This window comes from Pelodiscus sinensis, chromosome 11 (genome assembly GCF_049634645.1).
Source record: "Pelodiscus sinensis isolate JC-2024 chromosome 11, ASM4963464v1, whole genome shotgun sequence".
Taxonomy (NCBI): Eukaryota; Metazoa; Chordata; order Testudines; family Trionychidae; genus Pelodiscus; species Pelodiscus sinensis.
Window position 1 is genome coordinate 334551 of NC_134721.1, and position 24018 is coordinate 358568.

Genomic DNA, 24018 nt, shown 5'->3' on the forward strand with positions numbered 1-24018 from the left:
GGACCGCAGCAAGGAGCAGCTCAACTACAGAAGTGCAGAATGTGCTTTTGGGTGTTTAAAGGGAAGGTTCCGCAGTTTGCGAATGAGGTTAGACCTCATCAAAAGCCACCTTCCTGTTGTGATGGCATCCTGCTGTGTGCTCCATAATATTTGTGAGATTAAGGGGGAAATGTATCTGTCTGGGGGAATGCCACGACGCAGCGTCTAGTGAGGGATTTTGAGCTGCCAGACGCCAGGCCATAAGGAGAGCACAGTGAGGGGCAATGCTAATCGGAGATTATTTGAAAGACAGTTTTATGAATGGCCAGATTTGAGTGTCATGCATGTTGTTCTCAGTGAGGTGCCACAGTATTCAGTGTGCTTCCCTGTGACTCCCCACCCCTTCAGTAAAGAGACTGTTATTCACAAATGATGCATTTTTATGAAGGGAAGACAGAGCAAACACACAAAAGGAGGTCAGCGTGGCTGCTTCTGGGGGTTGTGCTCACAATTGGGAAGAGGACAGCCTTTTGGTTCGTGAGACATCCCTGGGGTTGAATGTGAGGCTGTCCTTGACACTCTCCCCCCGCCCCCCCGACGCATTCTAGGGCTTCTGGGGGAAGAGGTTATGATGAGGTGAGGAGGGCCCACCCAGAGTCCTGGCTTAGGGCAAGTTTTGTGAATGGATCTGTGTTCATGATTAAGATAAATTTGGTGTAAGACATTGCCGAACTGAAATATGTATGTGTGCATTAGAGTACTATATTATTTGAAAGGTAAGCTTGCTGTTTAGAGGTGGAGTTTTGAAAGTTTTAGTTTGGCTAATGTGGAGGAAGCTCACTCAGTCTTTTACATGCCCTTCACTTGGGTGTCTGCATGCTCCCAAAATGTATCCATTCTGATAACAAAGTAGGATTTCATACTGTGACATTGTGGCACTATTCACGCACAAATCACTTTGGAAACAAAAGTGAAATATAGAAGGACAAATGTAGGGGGAAGGAATTGAAATGTTGTCTGTCTTATGCTCCTGTGAAATAGAGCTTTTATGTAACCTTTGTTTTCTTCTTCTCCCTGTTAAGTTTGTGCTGAAGCCTTCAACCCAGATGAGGAAGAGGAAGATACAGAACCAAGGGTAAGAGTGGGCAAATCACACCTGGCACAGTCTTTTGCAGAGGTTACATATATATGGAAGCATCTCATCCCCTTGTTAATTCTGCAATGTGAAATGATTACTGACAGCAGATTTCTGACATGTTGAGCGTCTTTGTTCTGTGTGTTCCTTTGTGCAGAATGGGCTTGGATGGACAAATCTGTTGTCCAAAAGCATTTTAAAATTGTACCTAGAGGCCTACTATTTATGTGAACTCAAATCTTTTCCATCCTTAATTATCTGCTTCCGTAGGACTTGTTCATACAAGTCTTGGAGCAGTAATGCTAGTGTGAAGAATTAGTTAAGCTTTAGCACAGCTCTCTGGATGCCTCGATTAAAAGACCTCATATGGTTTTTAGGGATATTAAATATTGAATAATTTAATAATCGTGTAATCGCACAATTATCCAATAGTCCTTGGGGGCCAGTGCACTCCTGGCCCCACTCCCGGGAAGCCCCCTGCCACACCATGCTGCTGCCTCTCATACGGAGGCAGCAGCAGTCCCTGTTCATGGAGGGCCCGAGCTCCATGGAGACAGAGGCTGCTCCACCATCCCCATGGAGCAGCCTCTCCTGGCCCCTCTCCCTCCGCGCTGCTGTTTTCAATAAAGGCAGCAGCGTGGGGCAGAGGGCAGGCAGTTCTACGGAGCCAGTGCTCGTGGGGAGCCAGCTTTTAGGCTGAAGGGAGCCTGTAGTCACCAGTTGTTGAATCTTTGTAAATCAGTCATTTATAGGGATATTACCGTTCCTGGTTGATGGGGTCATATTTCCTTTGACTTCTGGAATGCACCTCACTTACCTTGTTAGACTCAAGGACATGGCATATTTTTCCTATTGTGAACATTTAAAGGCAATTTAGTTTATTATGAAGGAAAAGATGCTTTTTAAAATCTTTTAGTACAAACCACTGAAAACCAGATGATGGGGATCTCTGGAAACTGCAAATATGTTTTTGAAAAGTGGATTCATTTATTGCGTTAGAGGCTTTTTGACTTAAAGAATTTTTTTTACATCCAACATTTATGTTCTTCTGTTTTTAATGGCTAAATACTTAATTGTATAACTTTCTTTCAGAATCCTGGCTATCTTTATGGTTAATTTGAAGCAATTCATCCTTTTATATGCTTAGTATCCTATTTTAACCCCTAGTGAATTTACTTGGATTTTGTTTTCATTACAATAAGGAATTATTTTAGTGAAAAAAATTGGCATTAGTCCTCTTTATGTGGAAAGATGCCATCTGAAGGAAACACATCTGTCTTCATTTTTGTAGTGATGGCCAATGAAATTCTGGTATCAAGTATTTTAGATAATGTACCATGGTTATGGCCACTCAAATATATAAGACTTTTGTACTGTCCAGAAATTTCTTTAATAATCCTCACAAAGGTATCTAGGTACTATGCCATATACTTCGGATCTTGTCAAGATCTTGGGTGCAGGGACTCTGGGGTCAGTGGCTGGCACTGAGGGTAGTGAGGGGTGGGGGGGCTCTAGGGGTTAGGACTGGCACTGGGGGGCTCTGGGTGCTGAGGCTTTTTATACCACAGACCCGCAAACCCATTCACAAACTTTTGGTGGACTGGTAACATTATATTTACATATTTGAATATTCACGATTTGCGTAATGAATATGCAAACAACACATTACTGGTCCACCAAAAGTTTGTGAATGGGTTTTCCAGTCTGCAGTATGAACAAGGTTGAGAACCATGGATTTGAAGGGCATGGAGCGCTAGCTGCCGGATCACCAGGCCTGGGGCAGCTGCCCTTGTGCTCCCTCTTACCGGTGGGCCTGAGCACTTCAAATACTGCAGTGGAATTTGTGGCTTAATGAAAATAAAATTTCCAATTAACTTATTGTCAGTATAGACACCTACTCTCTGCACCAAAATCTGAACCTCCTAACGTTGTGACCATTGGAGCTGCACGTTATTTTCGCTTGTGGAATCATCACTTGTGTGGCTCCATAAGTTGCTGTTGCTGGGATACCCCATCTTCCTCTTCCCTCCTGTTCAGTGTTTTCTCTACAAACATAGTTTAGTCTACTTCTATCACTTGATTTTTAATTTTATTAATATTAGATTTAGAATAAAATTAAACAAATAGTGTTGTTAGTAGGCTGTGTGGTTCTGTTGGGACAAGCTGTTGTCATCTGCGGACTCGGATCTCCACTTTTTAGAAGCCCATAGAATCATAGGACACTAGAACTGGAAGGGAGTTCGAGGGATCAAGTCCAGACCCGTGCCCTCACGGCAGGATCATTCATCTCTTAAGACTGAATGGATGACTCATTTTCACTGGTGCAAGGGAAAGATTTTAGTTCCTAACCTCCTATGCCTAGTGTCTGAAAATGCTTAGGAAAGGTCATTCATCAGGGAGAAGCTCTTTCTACACTAGCTTCACTGTGACAGTCCAGCCCCCATACTTCATGAAATTGGCTTATGAATATAAATATGCAGAACTTGAAGATGCTTTGGCTAAAATTCCTCATGTAAGCTATCGATGTTAATGTGACAGTCTGCTGGATCTGTATGTCTTGGGTGCATGTATCATTCTTATATGAAAAGTCAGAAATATGAGTGATGAAATGGTTTAAAATGTGCAAATGTAAGCCCTCGATGGTGCTCCTCGGAACCCTTAATGACTAGGTGATCAGCTAGGGATGTGAAAGACTAGTCAGCTATCCAATGAGCACATGCTTATCGGAGAGTCAGCAAGCTTGTCGACTAGTCACTTCCTTCCCCCCCCCTTTTGCTGCCTCTATCAGAAAGAGGTAACAAGGGAGGGGGAAGCAGGGGGTACTTCAAAGCGGCAGTGCCGCGTGGAGCCAGACCCCGGGCTCTGCGTGGTGCTGCTACTTTGAACCGTCGTTGCGGGAGCCTGCCATGAGGCTCCTTCTTGTGTTTCAAAGCAGCAGTGCTGCATGGAGCCCCCACCAGCAGGGGAGTCCCCAGCTGACCCTGGGCTCCATGTGGTGCTTTCACCTTTAAAGTGTAGCAACAGCCGCTTCAGAGGCGGAGGCGCCCTATCGACTAGTCGCATTTTGCATCGACGATTCAGTTAGTTACCTGCAATTTAACATCCCTATGATCAACTTAACGACTTGAGAACTGCCTTGTTTGTCCTTTAAGTCTAAGCAGTGGCTGGTCTTAGGCAGATGTGTGACCATGCCACCTGGTAGTGGAGTTTGACCAGGTAACTTTCCATAGAAGGTGGGGATAGAGTACAAAACATTAACACCCAAGGAGCATCTGTATAAACAATGGGAAGCTATCTGTCCTTTTGTCTTTGACCGGCCTGAGGCAGGGCCTAGCACACTAAGGTACAAAGGGAACCACCGGAGACTAGGGTTGCCAGGTGTCTGGTTTTCTACCGGACAGTCCAGTTTTTGGGCCCTCTGTCCAGTAAAAAAATGTGCAATGTTCGGTATTTCCTGGTTTTCTGGCTGGGTGCTGGACGGAAGCCTGGTGGGGGCGGGTGGAGTGACTCGGAGGTGGGGCGTGATCGGTGCTGGGAGCCCTGGTTGCGAGTGAAGAGGAGGAGGGGCAGCCCGGTCCACGCTCCTGCGCACTGGTCAAGCTCATGGTGGAGCTGCAGCCGGACTCACTCACGCGGGACAGGAGCACCCTAGGATCTGCACAGCTCGGGTCAGTCCTGCTCCCCGCCTGCTGATTTGCTCCCCTGCCCCCTCCGCCAGATCTGTGTCCCACTGGCCGGTTCCTACTCCGGATCTTCCCCAGCCAGTCCTCCCCACCCCCAGCTGCTTCCAGCTGTGTCCCGCTGGCTGGTTCCCGCTCCAGATCTTCCGTGGCCAGTCCAGCTGCACCCCCCACCAGCCCTGCTTCCGGCGGCCAGTTCTCCCCTTCTCCTGAGCTCCCCCCGGCTAGTTCTGCCCCTGCCAGCTGCTCCATCCCAATACCCCATGGCCAGCCCCATTCCGCCTGACCCTTCTCCTCCCCCCCCAACCGACCAGCCCTGCTTCCCGTTGGCTCCCCCATTTCCCCCAGCCAGACCCATTGCCCCCCCATTAGCTCTGTATCATGGCCACCCCCTTCCGAGCCAACACTGCTCCCCTCCTGGCTGGTGTCGTCCCCCCCCCCCCCCATGAAGCATGTCCTTTTTTTTTTAAAGACTACCTGGTAACCCTAGCAGTGATCCTATCCCTGTGATTACCACAGAGATTTAAACTGAGAAGCAACTTGCCTCCCCCCTCGAGGCCCCCTTCTCCCCTCCTTGGCTCCCAACACCCCCAAGCCCCCAGACCCTATGCTTACCTGGTTCTGCAAGGCTGCTGGCACAAAATGGTCTTGGAGGTTTTCTTTTTTTTTTTCTCAACAACTTTGCCTCCCCCTTTTTTTTTCCTTCAACAGAATTTTTTCTCTGTGGTTTTTTTTAGGGGGGGGGGTTGGTATTTTTTGCTTCAACCATCTGGCAACCCTACTGGAACTAGCTGTGCCTTTTCTTTTCCTTTTTCCTTTTTCCCTTTCCCTTTCCCTTTCCCTTTCCCTTTCCCTTTCCCTTTTCTGTAATTTATTTGTACTGTTCATTTTCACTTGCAACCACTTGAATCCTACGGTTTGTACTTAACAAAGTCACCTTTATTTATCAACCCTGTGTAAATAATTATCTGGGGGGAGAAATCAGTGTGCATATTCTCTTTCACTGATAAAGAAGGTGAACATCCTCATGAGCTTTGTGTGAAACGTTTACTCAGAGAAAGACCGATTTATTTTGGGGTTTGATCCCTTCTGGGGGCAGGATTCTGGAGTGCAGTGCCTCAGAATTGCATTCTTCCAGAGCTGAAGTGGTTCAGTGTCTTCATTGCTCTTCATTTACCCCAACTCTGTGCCTTGTCTGGGAGGGACCAGAGAATCTGGCCCTGCAAAACCCTGTTCTGGGAAGCCCCAGAAAAGGGCCAGTGGCATAATCAGCACACCAGGAAACAGCCCCAAGGGATCATCTGTGACTGAACCACATCACATTCATCTCTCCTAGTCTCATAAAGGTCTTGGGTCTCTTCCAATTCTTGCTCATAAGAGGCACAGAGGTCTGAGTTAGATGTGTTCTCAGCAGTTGAATTGGTGTCTGGTCCCTCTTTCCCTGCGAAGTTCTGATTTAGGAAGAAAGAGAAAACAGCAATTTAAAAGAAGAGGGGTCAGACTTTGTTTTTTACTTGAAATGGTTTGTTTCCTTTCTTCCAAGTTCTTGTTTCTTTTCTCTTCCATCTTCCCTTCCTGGTCTAGTCTGCTGGGCAGGCTTTGTGTTTCAGTTGCCTGAAGATGACTAAACAATTCAGAAGTGAGAGAGCTTGGGAAAGAATTCCAGAATTTAAAATTAAAATTCATTTATTTTAAATAACTACTTTTAAGACCTATACGGACAAATGCAAAGTGCTCCACTTAGGAAGGAACAATCCATTTCACACATATAGAGTGGGAAGTGACTGTCTAGGAAGGAACTGCAGAAAGGGATCTAGGGGTCATAGTGGACCACAAGTGAAATAGGAGTCAACAGTGTGATGCTGTTGCAAAAAAAGCAAACATAATTCTGGGCTGCATTAACAGGAGTGTTGTGAGCAAGACATGAGAAGTCATTCTTCTGCTCTACTCTGATCTGATCTGTACTGATCAGGCCTCAATTGGAGTATTGTGTCCAGCTCTGGGCACCACGTTTCAAGAGAGATGTGGGGAAATTGGAGACGGTCCAGAAAAGAGCAGCAGAAATGAATAAATATCTAGAGAACATGAGCTGTGAGGGAAGACTGAAAGAACTGGGCTCTTTTAGTTTAGAAAAGAGAAGACTGAGAGGGGACATGATAGTGGTTTTCAAGTGTCTGAAAAGGTGTTACAAGAAGGCGAGAGAAAAAATTTTCTCCTTGGCCTCTGATAGGATAGGACAAGAAGCAGTGGACTTAACTTGCAGCAAGGGAGGTTTAGGTTGAACATGAGGAAAAACTTCCTACCTGTCAGGATGGTTAAACACTGGAATAAATTACCTTGGGTGGTTGTGGAATCTCCATCACTGGAGATATTTAAGAACAGGTTGGATAGACCTCTATCACGGGTGATCTAGATTGTGCTTGGTCCTGCTGTGAGGGCAGGGGACTGGACTTGATGACTTCTCTAGGTCCCTTCCTGGTCTAGTATTCTATGATTCTATGAAATATCTCTCATAGTCTAGTTATAACAGAGCCACTAGTATTTAATATAAAGGGCAAATATTAAAGCAATAAAATAGTTTCTTTGGCTAACTCAGTTTAATTTTTTTTAAATGTTCTAAATGTTTTGGAGGTTCTTTAAAAATATGCTTAATCAGAATATGGAATTTTTGAAAGTATGAATTCCTGTACAATTATTGCCACTGTATATTGTTTTTCTTTCACCTTTTTCATATTTTTATTGTATATATTATTTCACTTTTCATTCTTTTGAGTTTGCAGTTGCATCAAGGCTCTTAATGTTGTGATTCACTTTGTGAAGTTAAATGTGCTTCAGACAGTGAACAGATTTCTTTACTGCCATGACAGGTTTGTTTTCTTTTCCTTGCAGGTTGTTCATCCAAAAACAGATGAGCAGAGATGTAGACTGCAGGAAGCATGCAAAGATATTCTCCTCTTCAAAAACTTAGATCAGGTAGTACTGCTACAACAGACCTGGCATGTCTGTCTAATGTTAATGTTCACATACACTGAACACGTAGGGTGAGGTGGGGTGGGGGTTGTAGGTGATGGATATACTTTGTCTGAGTATTGAATAAAGGGTAAATAAGTAATCATCTGTCTTCTATTTTGCCTACTACATAATTAGTTGGTTAATTTTTCACACATTTTGTGAATCATTCTTCTGTGGTTGGACTGTTTTTCCTTTTTTAGTGAGGGGCTACTAATAGCCAAGCAGATAAGGGATTAATTCTTTATTTCCACTTGGAAGCCCTAGGAGGATTACCAAGGAATTGCATGGTAATAATTTCCCAACAATCTGTGAAATCTAGTTATGCGACATTTACCCCATTCAGTATCTTCATTGTGTAGCCTGACCGGTAGGATGTATCATTGAAACAGTATTGCATTGTTATACAAACTAAGATCACTGGTCCTCTTTTCCAGATCAGGCTCCCTTGGGGTAATTTGTCTTTCAGCATCCTTGCCCCCAGCATATTATACACAGAGACATTTTTGTTAGGAAGACGGTCTACAAAGATTGATATAAATTAGTCCTACCTTTTGTTTGTCCTAATCACGTAGACACTGTCACTTCAATAAAAGTTAATTTTCTGGATAAATCAGGTTTTCTGGAAAGTTAAAAAACATAATGCCCGACTTGAACATATTGGTACCAGGGCAGAGTGGACTGAGTTAGTTTTGATCTCTAAGTTAGAAAAGTTTATTTATTGAATTATTGGCCAGCCATGTGTATTCCTATCAAAGAAGCTATATCAGTTTACAGTTTTACACTCTGAGAATCTAATCCATCTTGTGCACTTTGGCATTGAACCTATAGCAGTGGATTAGCTATTTAGGCTTGAAATACACAATGCGATTATTATTGTAAAATTGAAAGCTGTTTAATGTCAAAAGACTGTCCTGTTCAGAATATGAAAATCAATGTGCTTTACCACTCACTGTTCAGAACAGAAGTTCAATGGACCATACTTTTTCCAGTGAATAATGTTAATGCAGCTTATTTTAACCTTCCAGGAGCAGTTGTCTCAGGTTCTCGATGCCATGTTTGAGAGGAAAGTGAAACCTCAGGAACACGTCATAGACCAAGGAGATGATGGAGACAATTTTTATGTCGTTGAGAGGTAGGAAGATGAGCCATTGACTTGTATGAGTTCTGTGGAGATTAGAGCTCAGACTTTCAGTTCCATTTCAATCGTGAAAATAGACTCAGCACCTCACGTAGCTTTTGTTTTTCTTTATTTTTTTATTCACTGCCTTTAGAGGCATCTATAAATAGCTTTCCTCTATTACAGTGAAAGCTTTGTTATCCAGCTCTCATGGGGAATGGGGGTTGCTGGTTAATTGAATGTGCTGGAATACAAAGCTTATTGCTCTGCACTGCCTCCCATTGGCAGATCCAGTTCTGGTAGCTCAAGTCAGACTGAGGGCAAAGGAGGTGCCTGCTGATGACATCAGCCCTCCCCCAGTGGCCAGCTGGACATGCAAAGTGGTATTGTGGCGGGGAATAATGCCAGTTAACAGAGTGCTGATTAACAAAGCTTTCACTGTATTTGGCCTGTTCTTCTGTACTAGGTAGCTATTGTAAAGGATGCTGTCAGTCAGTCTATAGATTCTCTTGCAGATCAATGGGTTCTACGTGTCTGTGTAATTAAAAGAATCTCCCTTTCATAAGTATAAAATAGTTTTTTAATCCTTTTATAATAAAGGCATTGAGAGAAACTGTGGTGTATCAGTTTCCTCTTATAAGCATCTCCTAGTGACAGTTCTGTTGATGAACACCCACTTAGTTCTTCTGCAGATATGAAGACTATGCATTTGTGGCTCCTATAAAACGGGGATGTTAATATGAATAATCTTGAGGAATGTCAGGATAAGTGGCTGTGGGAACAGGATCTTGATTCAGCCACAGATGTTGACTCATCACATAATTATCAGATGCTCTTCTTTCAAATAATGGCACCAATTAAGTAGACACTAAAGATTTCAAAACAGTTCTTTAAAACTCCCATTTTCTTTGGATTGTCATTTATGGTATTTTTAGGGAGTTTACAAAGCACTTCTACGTTGGGTGCTTGTATCCTAGTTAATTCAGCCAAATTCCTATTTTGATGAGCTCATGTTCTACAAATAATCTGTCATCTACATAAGATTTTATACTGAAAGCTAGCTGACTGCAGAAGATTTAGGGCTGAGTTTGTGCTACATGTGACTTTTTTTTTTCCTCCAGAGGATTTGACACTTGTTGGTACTTTACTGCTGTCACCAGTATGGGCAAAATTGTGCAGGTCAAAAAGACAGTACAGGCAGTCCCTGGGTTACGTACAAGATAGGGACTGTAGGTTTGTTCTTAAGTTGAATTTGTATGTAAGTCGGAACTGGTACATATTGTAGGGGAAACTCTAGCCAAACATTTCTCCAGAGCTCAGTTTTATTCTCCCACACCTCACTTCCCTCAGTCCTTTATTCTCAAGCTGAGGTGTCTGCTGAGAAGCCGCTCCGCGTCTCCCTGGTCTGCTGTGGGGAAGCAGCTAGTGCGGGGTTGCCTCACCCCGTTTGTAAGTAGGGATCCGATGTAAGTCGGATCCATGTAACCCGGGGACTGCCTGTATATTGAAAATGAATAAAGCCTGATAATTAAGGAACTCCTCCCAGCTAACTCAAACTAGAAGTATGAGACCCATGAGCAGAAATCCAACAATGTGGCATCGTTAGGGAAATGCTTTTGGACATGGAAAGTAGATATAAAAACAAAATATGGATAATATTAGACTTTCAAAGATGATGATTTGTGGAACATACAATACAGCAGACACCATTGAATCTGCATTTCTCAACTGCCTTCAATACCTACTTATCAGGCTTTATTCACTTACACTCAATATATTGTTGCTCGTGGGTGTCATACTTCTAGTTTGAGTTAGATGGGAATTCCTTAGTTTTCTAAGGCGTTTGGCTCTTTAATACATCAATGTGTCTTCTGTGTAGAGCAGTTGCTGGTCCCCAAGAACATTGCCTTCCAGTTTCTTTCTGATCGTGGTTAACAAAGGAGCTCCCTATTTAAACTATAACTGTTGTGGCCGATTTCAGCTCTCCACTTGCTTGGAGACATTGAAGACAGACCTTTATCCAAGCCTTCTGGCTCCAGTGGAGAGCAGTAAACTGAGCCAACAGTGCCTTTGAGGCTTGTGGTTTGGGTTCACTTGACTTCAGAGGCACTAAGATGGCTCTTCAAGGTTCCTTGAATGAAGGGCAAATTATGATTAGAGGACATTGTACTGGAGGAGATCTTCTGAGTAATCATATCTAGCCCTCTGCTTTTGTAGGCAACTCTAGCATATTTTCCCATTCACAAATTTATCAAGCTCCATCTTAAAACTAGTTAGAGTATTTGCACCTACTACTTCAATTGGAAGGCTGTTCCAGATCCTTATTCCTCAGATGGTAAGGAACCCTTCTTCTAATTTCCAGCTTAAATTTATTCATGGCCAGTTTTTACCCTTTTGTTCTTGTGCCAACATTTTACTTCAACTTAAAAAGCTGTACGTCCTGATGTATTTATGGAGCACAATTGGATCCTCTCTCAGCTTTCATTTTGTTAGGCTAAACAAGCCACACTAAGTTTTGCCTCCTAAGATAGGTTCTCCATTCCCTGATCGTCTAAATAACCCTTCTCTGAATTGGTTCCAGTTTGAATTTATCTATCTTGAATGTGGACAACTAGAATAGTACATGTGGTTAGATGTTGATAGATGTTTGGCTGCATGCGTATGTTCCTTCTGTATGCCATTCCAGCTCTGTGCAGACAGCTGTCATGGCAGACCTTGAGCAAACTATCCAGGATCTGTTAAGGGAAAAAGGCTCGAAGCCAGGTTTATTGTCAATGAAGCATGGTACTAGTATCCTGCATACTCTACCAGACCAGCATGCCTGTAACAATGGACCGGTTCAATAAATGGCAGGACATTCCGTTCCTACCTAGGCTAGACAAATATTCCCTCTGACATATGGTTTTTATAGCCCAATGCAAACAAGTCAGTACTGCCTTCTGATATAGTTACTGCCCCCTGACAAGGTTAGTTATTACTTATTACCTAGTACATGCTGGTTCAATTAAAACATCTCTACTACACATTCTGACCTTATCTTTTAGGATGGGTCAGTATGTTCCTATTATTCTTGAGGAATGTATGTGTACCATACTTGATATTGGTATATGTTTGCATGAGTGCTTTGTAACTAGCACGTTCTTAGAAATGTGTATTTCCGCAATATCAGACCTATTCTTGCCAGACTGTGAGAGCAGGTCCGGCCTCATTTCAGGCCTCTGATTCAAAAGCTTATGTCTCAGGCTCTCATCCTACTACAGTACACAATATTTCGGATTAGGTATTAACAGTGCCTTGTGTAATGGTATTAATACTTCCCTTTCTTTACTGTAAATACCACATCTGATGTGTCCTAAGATCACATTTGCCTTTTTCGCAGCTATATTACATTGGTGTCTCCTAGTCCTCCGTGATCTATTAATTAATCCAAGTCTTTCTCCTCCTCTTTCGTTTTCAGCTCCCCTGTCTTAAAGCAGAAATTTTTCTTTTTAGCCCCTAAATGCTTGACTTTGCACTTCATACTATTAAATTTCATCCCATTTTGTTACATCAGTTCTCAGGTCATCCAGTTCTTTCTGTATAATAACCCAATCCTCCTTTGCATTGACAGTGAATCCCAACTTTGTATCAATAGCAGATTGCGTTATCACAGTTCTACATATTAATTAAAATATTAAGTCTTTGATGACTTCCTTAATAACCTCCTTTGAATCTGAAAAGTTCTTTCGGCACAGTCTACGGTCATCTCTCCTTTAGCCAGTACTTTTCCAGCCTTGCAATACTTGGATTATCCCCATCATCTTCATTTGATCTGTCCATGCATCCTAGCTGTCTCTGCACCCGTTATCAAGAGTACATAGGGCTGTGATGGGTCAGCCTGACCAGAGGTGGAGCATTTGATAGTAATCAGTTTGCAAATTCCTGCCTGTTAGTTACTTTTAAAGTTTTCTTTTGTTGTCATTAATAAAAGAATAAAATTATGTAAATTAGTGACTTTATTTCTTTTATTTCTTTTGGGAAAGTGTGAGGGGTCATTTTCCAGGATAAGTTGTAGTTTGTCAAGGATGTGCTGGAAAGGTTTGAACTGGGAACTGTAGGTGATAAGTGGGGTTCTGTTGTTTTCTTTTTTGGGTCTGTCTTGAAGAAGCAGAGAGTCTCTGGATGAGGCCCTTTGTTAGCTGAAGGACTCTAGGGTGACTCCTCATTCACTGGGCATACTTCTTCCAGAAAACGAGATCTCAGCCATCTTAGACTGTGCTCAGCTCAGTTTTTCACCTACCATATGGTGTCAAAGGCACCTAAAAAGAATCCCTAAATACTGTTATCCAGGTCTGATGCAAGACCATCCTGTGCTTTTGATCCTCCCACTTCCACATCTCCTGGGGGCAGAATTACAGTTGGAAAAGAACAGGATTGCTCCGAGGTGGATGGAGTAGACGGACTTCTTTCTTGCAGATACTCATTCTGCCTCAAACACCAAAACCTGTGAGCAACAAATTAATCGCAGGTACACTCTTTTATCGGGGTTAGTATGCAAATACACATTTATTACAACTTCCCCTTTTGCTCTTATTTAGTAATAGGAACACCCATATGATTAGTAATAACCATGTGATGAATATAATTATATCCTCACTATTTACAGCACTTTTAGCTGAAGCTTGCAGCTTTTACAGCACAAACTCCCTGAATCAGCAGCTTACAAGAGGGAGAAGGAGCTGTGACCCTGAATATTTTTCTGAGCTAATGGGAAAGGAAGAGGGAGAACAAAGGGAGCCCAATTTTATACATAGGGTTATTCATTAGAAGTTACGTTCTTGGTGCAGCTGTGCACTTATCTATCCCAGGAAAACAGGAAAGGAAAGGGTAGCAAACTTTGTCTATCAAGCAGAAGAAATAGTGCTGTCTTCTTCCCTATACCGTTGTAATGGTTACCCAGGTCATTACTTAATCCTTACATACCCCAACAATTACCTTTGATAGTTAAGACCATCTCATCTGAAGAAGTGAGCTTTGTTTTAGTCTCTATGGTTTTTAAAGTTGCAGACTAACCCAGCTACACATCTGAGTCTTTGATAGATAAGTCTTGGTGGTTATAACATTGTTCTACTCCATCCTTTACCATTCCACACCTCCCTCCCACCCCCTTCCCAGTACCTTTTCAAGTACCCATCTACTACACTTCTCCTGAGACAAAAGTCACTCCTTCCTTTACACAAGGAGCTGTGCAACTAGTTCCCGCTCAGTACAGAACAAGGGGATTTTATTTCAAGTCCTTTCCTGGTTCCCAAAAAAGAAGGGCAGGGTAGAAGCCAGTTCTAGATTTCAGGATGTTGATACCTTTTGTCAAGGTTCAAAAATTCAAGAAAACAACAATCAGAGCTGCTATTCCATGTGTGGATCTGGGAGACTGTTTCACAACCCGTGACCATCAAGATGCACTTTCATGTGATATGCCTCTCAAGACATTTCAACGTTTCCTGTAGGTCAGGAAGTCCTCCATTTTTGACACTCTGCAAACCTCAGAGAATAGACAAAAGTTACAGTCATAGTGAATGCACAGCTTCACCAATGGGGAGTAGTCTTTTCCTATCTCAACACAGTTGAGACCACAGGTCCCTGTGATATCATGCCTGCAACTCCTCTTGCTACTTTCAAATGGGCTTGTCTGTGCTGCTTCGAAGCCTTGTTCAGGACAGTTTATGCTCCCAAATGACAGTCTGAACAAGTAGCTCTGTTCCCAGCTGTGTGTGTGTATCCTTCAACTGACTGAAAAATCTGGACAAGCCTTGCTTGGGGTTCCCTTCAGATATCTTCCTCCAACTGTCACAGTGGTTTTGATCCATTCCTCCTTGGATGGCAAGCTTATCTGCTTCATCTCCTGGCTGGTAATCAGTCTCCCTTTGATGCTCAGTCTTCTCACTAAGGTCTTGGAACATTTATCACCTCCATCTGAACATGCTACAGCCTACGGCGTGGTACCTCGGTGCTTTCAGGGTTAGAACTCTCCTGTTCCAGAAAGGTTAAATAAGTCCTAATTGATAGCGGAATGGAATCCACAAGGAAAACTTACCTTCAGCAAGATGCTGCATTTGATATCCTCTGTGTCCTGTTGACTCATCCATTTGTGAGATTCTAGGATATATATTCACTCTGAAGAAAGGAGGTCTGTCTTTGAGCTCCATTAAAGTCCACTTCGTGGTCATTACAGGATTTCATTCTCATGTGGAAGTTTTCTTGTCACGTGTTCATTCTGCACTGTACAGATTAATCAAAGATTATCAAATCTCTTCCCAGATGGAAGAGAATCTACCCCAGTTTGGTATTTTAATTTAGTTTTTAATTCTCTGATGAAACCTCCCTTTGAATACTAGCTACTTAGAATTATAGAAATATAGGATTGGAAGGGCCCTCAGTAGGCCATGTAGTTCAGTCTCTTGCACTGAATCAAGACTAAATATTATCTACACTCTCTGACCAATGTTTGTCTAATCCAGGGCTACTCAACTTTGGAAGCCCAGGGGGCCACAATGATACATTCAGCACATGCCAAGGGTCACAACTTAAGTGTGGTTGCATATACTTGCAAATGTTTATGCAAATAGCTTCTTTCACACTGATGGGATGAATACAAAGTTTAAGACAACACTACACAACACGCAGGCCCCATTTAAGTCAGTTCTGCTGATATTAATAAAATGCAACATTTACGCAATTTCCACCCCATGACAGCACTTGTAATGAGCATTGACAGTCCAGGAATTTAACTACTAAAACACATATCAACAGAAGACCATTCTATTGATGACTTTTTTGTTTTGGCTCCCACCTGCGGGCTGCTGAGCCCCGCATACAACCAAAACTCCTGTTTGTTTGTGGCCCGTGGGCGACGTGTTGAGTAGTCCTGGTCTAACCTCTTCTTTAAAATGTAGAATGATGGAAATTCCACAGCCTCCCTCAGTAATTTCTTCCACTGCATCACTATCCTCACAGTTCCTAATGTCTAGTGCGACTCTCCATAGGTGCAATTTAAGCTCATTACTTCTTGTCTTTGTCCTGTCCTTAGTGGACAAGGAGAGCAATTCATCACCCACCTTTTTAAATCAACCTTTTATGTACTTGAAGACACCTACCATGTTTCTTGCACCTCCCTCTCCCTGTCTTCTCCAGACTAAACACACACAGTTTTCCCCATAGGTCAGGTTTTCTAGACCTTTAGTCATTTTTGTTACTGTCCTCTGCACTTTCTCCAGTTTGTCTACATCTTTCCCAGAATATGATGCCCAGAACTGGACACATTAGTACAGTTGTGACCTTATCAGGTCTGAATAGAATGGAAGAATTACTTTTCTTGTGGTGTTAGAAAACTCCTGCCAATATGTCCCAGAATGATATTCAGTCTTCTTGCAACAGTATTACATTGTTGACTCATACTTAGTTTGTGATTCACTATACCTCCAGATCCTTTTTTGCCGTATTTCTTCCTAGACAACCATTTATGATCTTATATTTAAGTTGATTATTCCCTCCTATCTATAGTACTTCACATTTGTCCATATTAAATGTAATCCTATTTATTTCACACCATTTCTTCAGTTTAAGGTCACTTTGAATTCTAATCCTCCCCTCCAAAGCGTCTGCAGCCCCTCTACATAGTTTACAAGTCTCCTATGTGTCATTATCTTAATTATTTGTGAAGATACTGAATAGAGCTCAGCCTTGTGGGTTTGTGGCAAAGCTTTTCCACTCCTGATAACACTATAGTTTGAATTGAGGTATCTGTGCAAGAAGCATCAGTGTGGTGGAGCAATCTGCAAGTATTGTTGGCACAGAGCTTCACCCAATACTTGTTTTAGCAATCGCAGAGTTCAGAGATAACGCGTATCCAGTACCAGGGTATGCAATCATACCTCCTGATTGCTGTTTGTTTGATGCTGTCAGCTAGGACTTAACTTTGTTTGTTCCTAAACATATTTACTGTGAACAGTCCCGCTTGCTGCTATTTATTCTTTTATTTCTAGGTGACATTTGACACCCTTTGGGAGGCAAATAACATTTTCTCCAGTTCACTGGTGAAGATTATAACTTTGCACCAGTGTTGTATCTATGTAAAAACTTGGTGTGGTAGCTTTTCTGGGGTTCTTTTCCATGAACAGATTCTTTGACTGTTTTTCATCTGGAGATTACACCGTTCATAACTTCTCCTCGACTAATGTCTGTTCCAAAGAATGACTCTGTTAGGGTATTCCTGAGATGCATAATTCTGGCTTAGCCACCTTCCTTACAACATGAAAATGTTGGAAATCTTTGTCTTTCCCTGAAGGTAGATGTAGCTATGGCTCAGAGAAGAGGTACTGCCATCGACCATCCCTGACAATTGTTTGGCTTGCTTGCAGCGAAGCAACTGCTAATGTATGAGGAACTTTACGTATACCGTGCCTCAGCACAGCGGGATGGAGTTTGATGGCCCATTTGAGGTTCACTACTCAGTCAGCAACTCTTGTAAGGCCTGGCATATGCACGGGTGTCATGGTATTTCTTTCAGAGATTACATGTTGTTTAAAATCTAATACACTGGTCATTAATGTCACTGAAATGTTTGTAACAACTTTGTATGTGAAATTATGCATACTCTGATATTCTATCCTGGAGACTGTAAATTAAACAAAGGTGAGAACGGGTTCTTCCACGAGGAAGGAAAACATGGTGGCAGATGTCTTGTACAGGAAAGAGGGCTCTGATCTTTTGCCTATGTTTAGCCACTCTCTAACCCTCCTGCAGCTCTGTAAGGGTGAAGGTATGACCCTAAGAGCATCCCAGGGCCAAAGGGTAGGAGGCTCCTGGGTATCAGGTAGTGAGTTTCAGCTGTCCTGTACCCCAACTCACCATGGTTATAATCTGTAATCTAAAATGTGCCTTATGTCCTTGGAAAACTAATACGTGCCGACCCTCGCTAGTCTGGCACCGTTGGGACCTGACCAGTGCGGAACCAGAGAATTTGCTGGACCATGGGAGGTCGATATTGTTTAGCAGCATTGCTGGGCTCTAAGAAGACATTGAGGGGTAAATTAGAGCTAAGTAATAGCACAGAACACTGAGAGTCAGGACTGGTGGCTGTAAACAAACTTTGAGACTGTGGGAAACTTGGCCACAGCCATGATAAGTGGACATGCGGCTAACTAAAATCATGCCGTACTGCAGATATAGCCAGCCCAGAGTGTACCGAGCTAGAGGAGTTCAACCTGTAACTCATTGATCGATCATATTTTTGCATGATGTAGCTATGTGATGTGTATTAAACATTATGGATATATTGTAGAAATATGATGCAAATGTGTTTTAAACCTGGCACATCGGGGGAATTGATAAGCAGTCTGCCTTAGACAAAGAAATGTGTGTTTCTCTGCTAGTTATCAGACAGAGATATTGAGGGTCTATTTACATGTTGGGTAAAAAATAAAAGATAGCAATCTAACAAGTGGGGGAGGAGGTGATGCCTCCACCCAGCAGGAGAGAGAAGCTTAGCTGTGTTTTACTTTCCAGAGAATACATCACACATTTTTACTAGGGATGTTAATTGGGTTTAATCAGCTAATTGAGTAGTTGATGGAATTCCCATTGATTACTCAATTAGTCAAAAAGCGGGGAAACTGCAGAGCCATAGTGGGGGAAGCGACTAGTCGAATAGTGACTCGACTACCCAGTAAGCATGTGCTTATTGGGTAGTCGACTAGTTGCTTGCATCCCTAAAGACTGGGTGGAGTGTTCAGCAATTGCATCTGCTGATTGCATTCAGTATTACCGTATTTTAGCAAATATAACCTGCGGGTTATATTCATTTTTACAAACCCCGCTCATCTCCTGCGGGGTATACTCGGGTGCGGGGTATACAAACATTTATTTACTCACTTGGTGGTGAGCGCTCCCCTACTCCTTCCCCCACTGCACAGCCGCCAGCCTCCAGGCGGAAGAGCGCTCATCTCCTGGTTCCTGTGAAGGAGCGCTCTCCCTGCCCCTTCCTGCGCAGGAACCAGGAGATGAGCGCTCTCCCCGCCCCTTCCTGTGGCTGCGCAGCCTCTAGCTTCCGGGCAGGGGAGCGCTCATCTCCCGGGTGCTGCACAGCTGCAGGAAGGGGCAGGGGGAGCATTCCTTCGCAGGAACTGGGGGATGAGCGCTCCCTGACCTGGAGTCTGGCGGCTGCACAGCCGCAGGAAAGGGAGGGGGAGCACTCTCATTCCCCCACTCAGAGGTTGTGCGGCTTCGCGGGAACCAGGTGGGGTGAGTGCTCCCCCATCCGGAGGGTGGCTAATCTCTCCCCCACTCCCACCCCCCGCACAGTTTTAAAAAAAGTGTTGTATACCCTGCGGGTTATACTCGTGTGGGGTATACAAGATTTTTTTTTACTCAAACTGCAAAAACCGCGGGGTATACTCGGGTGCGGGGTATACTCGGGTGCGGGGTATACTCGGGTGCGGGGTATACTTGGGTGTGGGGTATACTTGCTAAAAGATGGTACTGTATGATAAGTGTGTTGAGCGAGGTCTTTTATGAAAGTCTGACACACTGGTGACCAGTACAGTTGTGAATTGTATGTATTACCATTGCATAAAGAATTAGGAATACTCCTTAATATTAATAGAAATGTAGCCGTGTTAGTCTGGGGTAGCTGAAGCAAAATGCAGGACAATGTAGCACTTTAAAGACTATCAAGGTGGTTTATTAGATGATGAGCTTTTGTGGGCCAGACCCACTTCCTCAGATCAAATAGTGGAAGAAAATAGTCACAACCATATATACCAAAGGATACAATTAAAAAAAATGAACACATATGAAAAGGACAAATCACATTTCAGAACAGGAGGGGGATGCGGGGGGGGAGGGGGAAGGAAGGTAAGTGTCTGTGAATTGATGATATTAGAGGTGGGGAGAGTGGGACGTCTGTGAGCTAATGGTATTAGAGGTGATAATTGGAGAAGCTATCTTGGTAATGGGTAAGATAGTTTGCGTATTTGTTCATTCCTTCCTGGAGAGTGTCGAATTTTAACATGAATGACAGTTCAGAGGATTCCCTTTCAAGTGCAGATGTAAAAGGTCTTTGTAGCAGAATGCCGGTGGTTAAGTCATTGAGAGAGTGTCCTTTCTGGTTAAAATGGCAAGAAACTGGTTTTTCTTTGTGATCTTGTCTGATATCTGTTTTGTGGGCATTAATCCTTTGGCGAAGTGTCTGAGAAGGGGAAGGCAGAGAACATCCCTAAGTTGTTGCAACTGGGAAAGATGGGTCCCTTAACCAATAAGGGGTTGAAGTCTCTGGAAACTGAATATAGGTGAGACTCCCACAAAGGCAAAAAGATCTTTCACTTAGGAAGAAAAGGGAAGCCAGCATCTTGTACTTCTGTGGAAGCTCCTGACAGTGAGTCAGCCATGGCTAGGGAGACTGATCAGAGAAACCCTCTTGAACGAAGCCTGTACCTTCCTAGATAAAGCTTTAGACTTTTAGATGTGATTTCACTTTTATTTGCCTGTTGCCCTTTCTAATTATATTCCGTTTTCTTGGCAGCATGTAACTTTGTCCTATTGTTACTGTAAACCAACTTAATGCTGAGTTCACAATGGAAGAGCGGCGAGGAGTCCTGTGGCACCTTATAGACTAACTGAAGTGTTGGAACATGTCATGCATCTGACGAAGTGGGTCTTTGCCCATGAAAGCTTATGCTCCAACACTTCAGTTAGTCTATAAGGTGACACAGGACTCCTCGCCGCTTTTGCAGATTGAGACTAACACGGCTCCCCCTCTGATACTTGACACAAGGGAAGAGTGTATATAAGTTGTTAAAGTGTAATGTGCTTTGACACTTTAAAGCAGGGGTGGTGAACCTTTTTTGTGTCAGGGGCTGCTGACCCACAGAAAAATCAGTCGGCGGTCGCGCACAAGTGAGAAGGAAAAAACCCCAAACAAACCCTCATTGATGTGGCCCCCGACTTAGAAACAGAAAGATACTCTCTACATTTCCCTCGCACACCAGAGCCTAAGGGGGCCTAGGTTAGTAGATTTTCTGTGTTCCAGCCCCCCAGAAGGGTGACGGGGGCTGAAGCACCAGCACAGGTTCCCCAATGCTAGGGGAGGAGCCCTGAGCCTCAGGGGCTGGATCCGAGGAAGCCTGGGGCCGCATCCAGCCCCTGGGCCTTAGATTCCCCACCCCTGCTTTCAAGGAATAATAAACCTTGCTATTCCTCTGAACTGTCCAGGAGAAGGCTGGTGATTGCAGAACACAGGTTTGGGGGAAATTTAAGATGGGGAGATTTTTAGGATCACCTTGCTGGCTGTAATTAAGGCAGGGGGGAGTTAGAATGGGGCTTGGGGTCTGTAAATAGGCTGCTGGTGTCAGTGTTGCAGAACCAGAGCTGGATGCATAGCACACAGGCATTCAGGACGTGACCTGCATGTTTGTTGCTGTGAGTGTCCCAGGCTGGAAGCTACCATAGCAAGTCATTGTGAGGGTTACGGGATAGAAGTAATACACCCCTCACTGGTCTGCATTGTATCCCCAAAACTTTACAACCTCGCTACTTTTCTGTTACACGCTTATTGTAAATGGAATCACCAGATAAACTCTTTTGGACTGTTCCAGTTTTTGGAATCCCTGATCAATGCAGAAAAAGCTTTATTGGTGTATCTTCTTAGCTTAAGAAGACACATTCATGCTCAAATGTTCATCCCCCGTCTATCTCACTCTCCCAGAGATAGTGTTACAAAATGTCTTTGAAAGAACCAGGCATCTTAAACATCAGAACTAGAAGCAGTCGGCCTGACTGAAAAATGCTCCTACATCTTATGGCATCTAGTAGGCAAAACAAAATCTGGAAGCCCGAATAATACATTCAGAAGAAAGCAGGGAGCCCTGATCCAGACTGACAAAGGGAATCTTCCAGAAGTTAAAATGCTGTGTGAAGGGAGAGATGCTTCAAAGGCATCTCTCGTAGAAATAACTTATGCTCAGATAATGGCAAGCTGGCCAGAACATGTGTTCTTGGTCCACAGGTGAGAGATAGTAAAACTAATTTTGGTACTGAGAAAATATTTGCATCATGTGTGTTTGAACTGACAGTTGAAAGCAATATCTTATTATCAGGGCTGAAATGTGGATCTAATGAACAGTATTTTTTCCATTTTCCAGGGGGCTGTATGATATTTTTGTAACAAGAGATAGCCAGACTCGTTGCGTCGGTCGTTACGACAATCACGGCAGTTTTGGGGAACTGGCCTTGATGTACAACACTCCTAGAGCTGCTACCATTGTTGCCACAACAGAAGGATCCCTTTGGGGACTAGTAAGTATGGAAAATTACTCTGTTGCATTAAGTATTAAACATGAATGCATCATGTCCATCGGAAGTTACTTTTTCCCAGTATGTGTCTGTGTGCAAATAGCTATTTTAGCATAAGAACATAAGAACGGCCGTACAGGGTCAGACCAAAGGTCCATCTAGCCCAGTATCCTGTCTACCGACAGTGGCCAGCACCAGGTGCCCCAGAGAGAGTGGACCGAAGACAATGATCAAGTGATTTGTCTCCTCCCTCTTCTCCAGCCTCTGACAAACAGAGGCCAGGGACACCATTTCTATCCCCTGGCTAATAGCCTTTTATGGACCTAACCTCCATGAATTATGTAACTTCTCTTTAAACTCTGTTAGGCCGTGTCAAGACTCAGGGGTTTTTTCGGGAAAAGTAGCCTTTTCCCGAAAAAACTTCCCCTGTGTCCAGACTCAAGCCGCGTTCTTTCGAAATTATTTTGAAAGAACGCGGCTTTTCTTTCGATGGCGGTAAACCTCATTTCACGAGGAAGAACGCCTTCCTTCAAAAGTTCCTCTTTCGAAGGAAGGCGTTCTTCAATGTAAAGAGGCCGTCTTCGAAAGAGAGCATCCAGACTCGCTGGGTGCTCTTTCGAAAAAGCGGATTTTTCTTTCGAAAGATCCGCCTGAAGTCTAGACACGATCTTTCAAAAGATGCTTTCGAAAGAGCATCTTTTGAAAGAAGCCTGCAGTCTAGACATAGTCTTATAGTCCTAGCCTTCACAGCCTCCTTTGAAAAGGAGTTCCACAGGTTGACTACATGTTGTGTGAAGAAGAACTTTCTTTTATTAGTTTTAAACCTGCTACCCATTAATTTCATTTGGTGTCCTCTAGTTCTTCTATTATGGGAACTAATAAATAACTTTTCTTTATCCGCCCTCTCCACACCACTCATGATTTTATAGACCTCTATCATATCCCCCCTCAGTCTCCTCTTTTCTAAACTGAAAAGTCTCAGTCGCTTTAGCTTCTCTTCATATGGGACCCATTCCAAACCCCTAATCATTTTAGTTGCCCTTTTCTGAACCCTTTCCAAGGGCAGAGTATCTTTTTTGAGGTGAGGAGACCACATCTGTACACAGTGTTTAAGATGTGGGCGTACCATAGTTTTATACAGGGGCAGTAAGATATTCTGGGTCTTATTTTCTTTCCCTTTCTTAATAATTCCTAACATTCTATTAGCCTTTTTGACCGCCGCTGCACACTGTGTGGAAGTTTTCAGAGAACTATCCACGATAACGCCAAGATCTCTTTCCTGATTTGTCGTAGCCAAATTAGCCCCAATCATACTGTACATATAGTTGGTGTTATTTTTCCTGATGTGCATTACTTTACACTTATCCACATTAAATTTCATTTGCCATTTTGTTGCCCAGTCACTCAGTTTGGTGAGATCTTCTTGGAGTCCCTCACAGTCTGCTTCTGTCTTGACTATCCATGTATCATCTGCAAACTTTACCACCTCACTGCTTACCCCTTTCTCCAGATCATTTATGAATAAGTTGAAAAGGATTGGTCCCAGGACTGACCCTTGGGGTACACCACTAGTTACCCCTCTCCATTCTGAAAATTTACCATTTATTCCTACCCTTTGTTTCCTGTCTTTTAACTAGTTCTCTGTCCAAGTAAGGACCTTCCCTCTTATCCCTGGCAATGTAATTTACACAAGAGCCTTTGGAGAGGGACCTTGTCAAAGGCTTGCTGAAAATCTAAGTATACTATCTCCACTGGATCCCCCTTGTCTG

At 43.3% G+C, this 24018-nt stretch overlaps 1 protein-coding gene and 1 long non-coding RNA gene across 6 annotated transcripts in view; one reads left to right on the plus strand and one right to left on the minus strand.

The window, feature by feature from the left end:
- Positions 1–24018, plus strand: part of PRKAR2A (protein kinase cAMP-dependent type II regulatory subunit alpha) — a 127582-nt gene that overhangs the window by 79352 nt on the left and 24212 nt on the right. For both annotated transcript variants that reach the window (XM_075938415.1, XM_075938414.1), the window contains 4 exons: positions 1062–1114; positions 7684–7767; positions 8832–8938; positions 22099–22252. In XM_075938415.1, coding sequence (XP_075794530.1) covers positions 1062–1114; positions 7684–7767; positions 8832–8938; positions 22099–22252 — 398 coding nt within the window. The remainder of the gene's footprint in view (positions 1–1061; positions 1115–7683; positions 7768–8831; positions 8939–22098; positions 22253–24018) is intronic.
- Positions 5678–24018, minus strand: part of LOC142830893 (uncharacterized) — a 66027-nt gene continuing 47686 nt past the window's right edge. The window contains exons 3-5 of one of the 4 annotated variants that reach the window (XR_012906420.1): positions 14997–15181; positions 8355–8425; positions 5678–6245 (exon numbers count right to left, since the gene is read on the minus strand). This is a non-coding gene — a long non-coding RNA (uncharacterized LOC142830893). Of the gene's footprint in view, positions 6443–8354; positions 8426–9017; positions 14876–14996; positions 15182–24018 lie in introns of those variants that run through there. The other 3 variants (XR_012906417.1, XR_012906418.1, XR_012906419.1) reach the window with 3 other exon arrangements.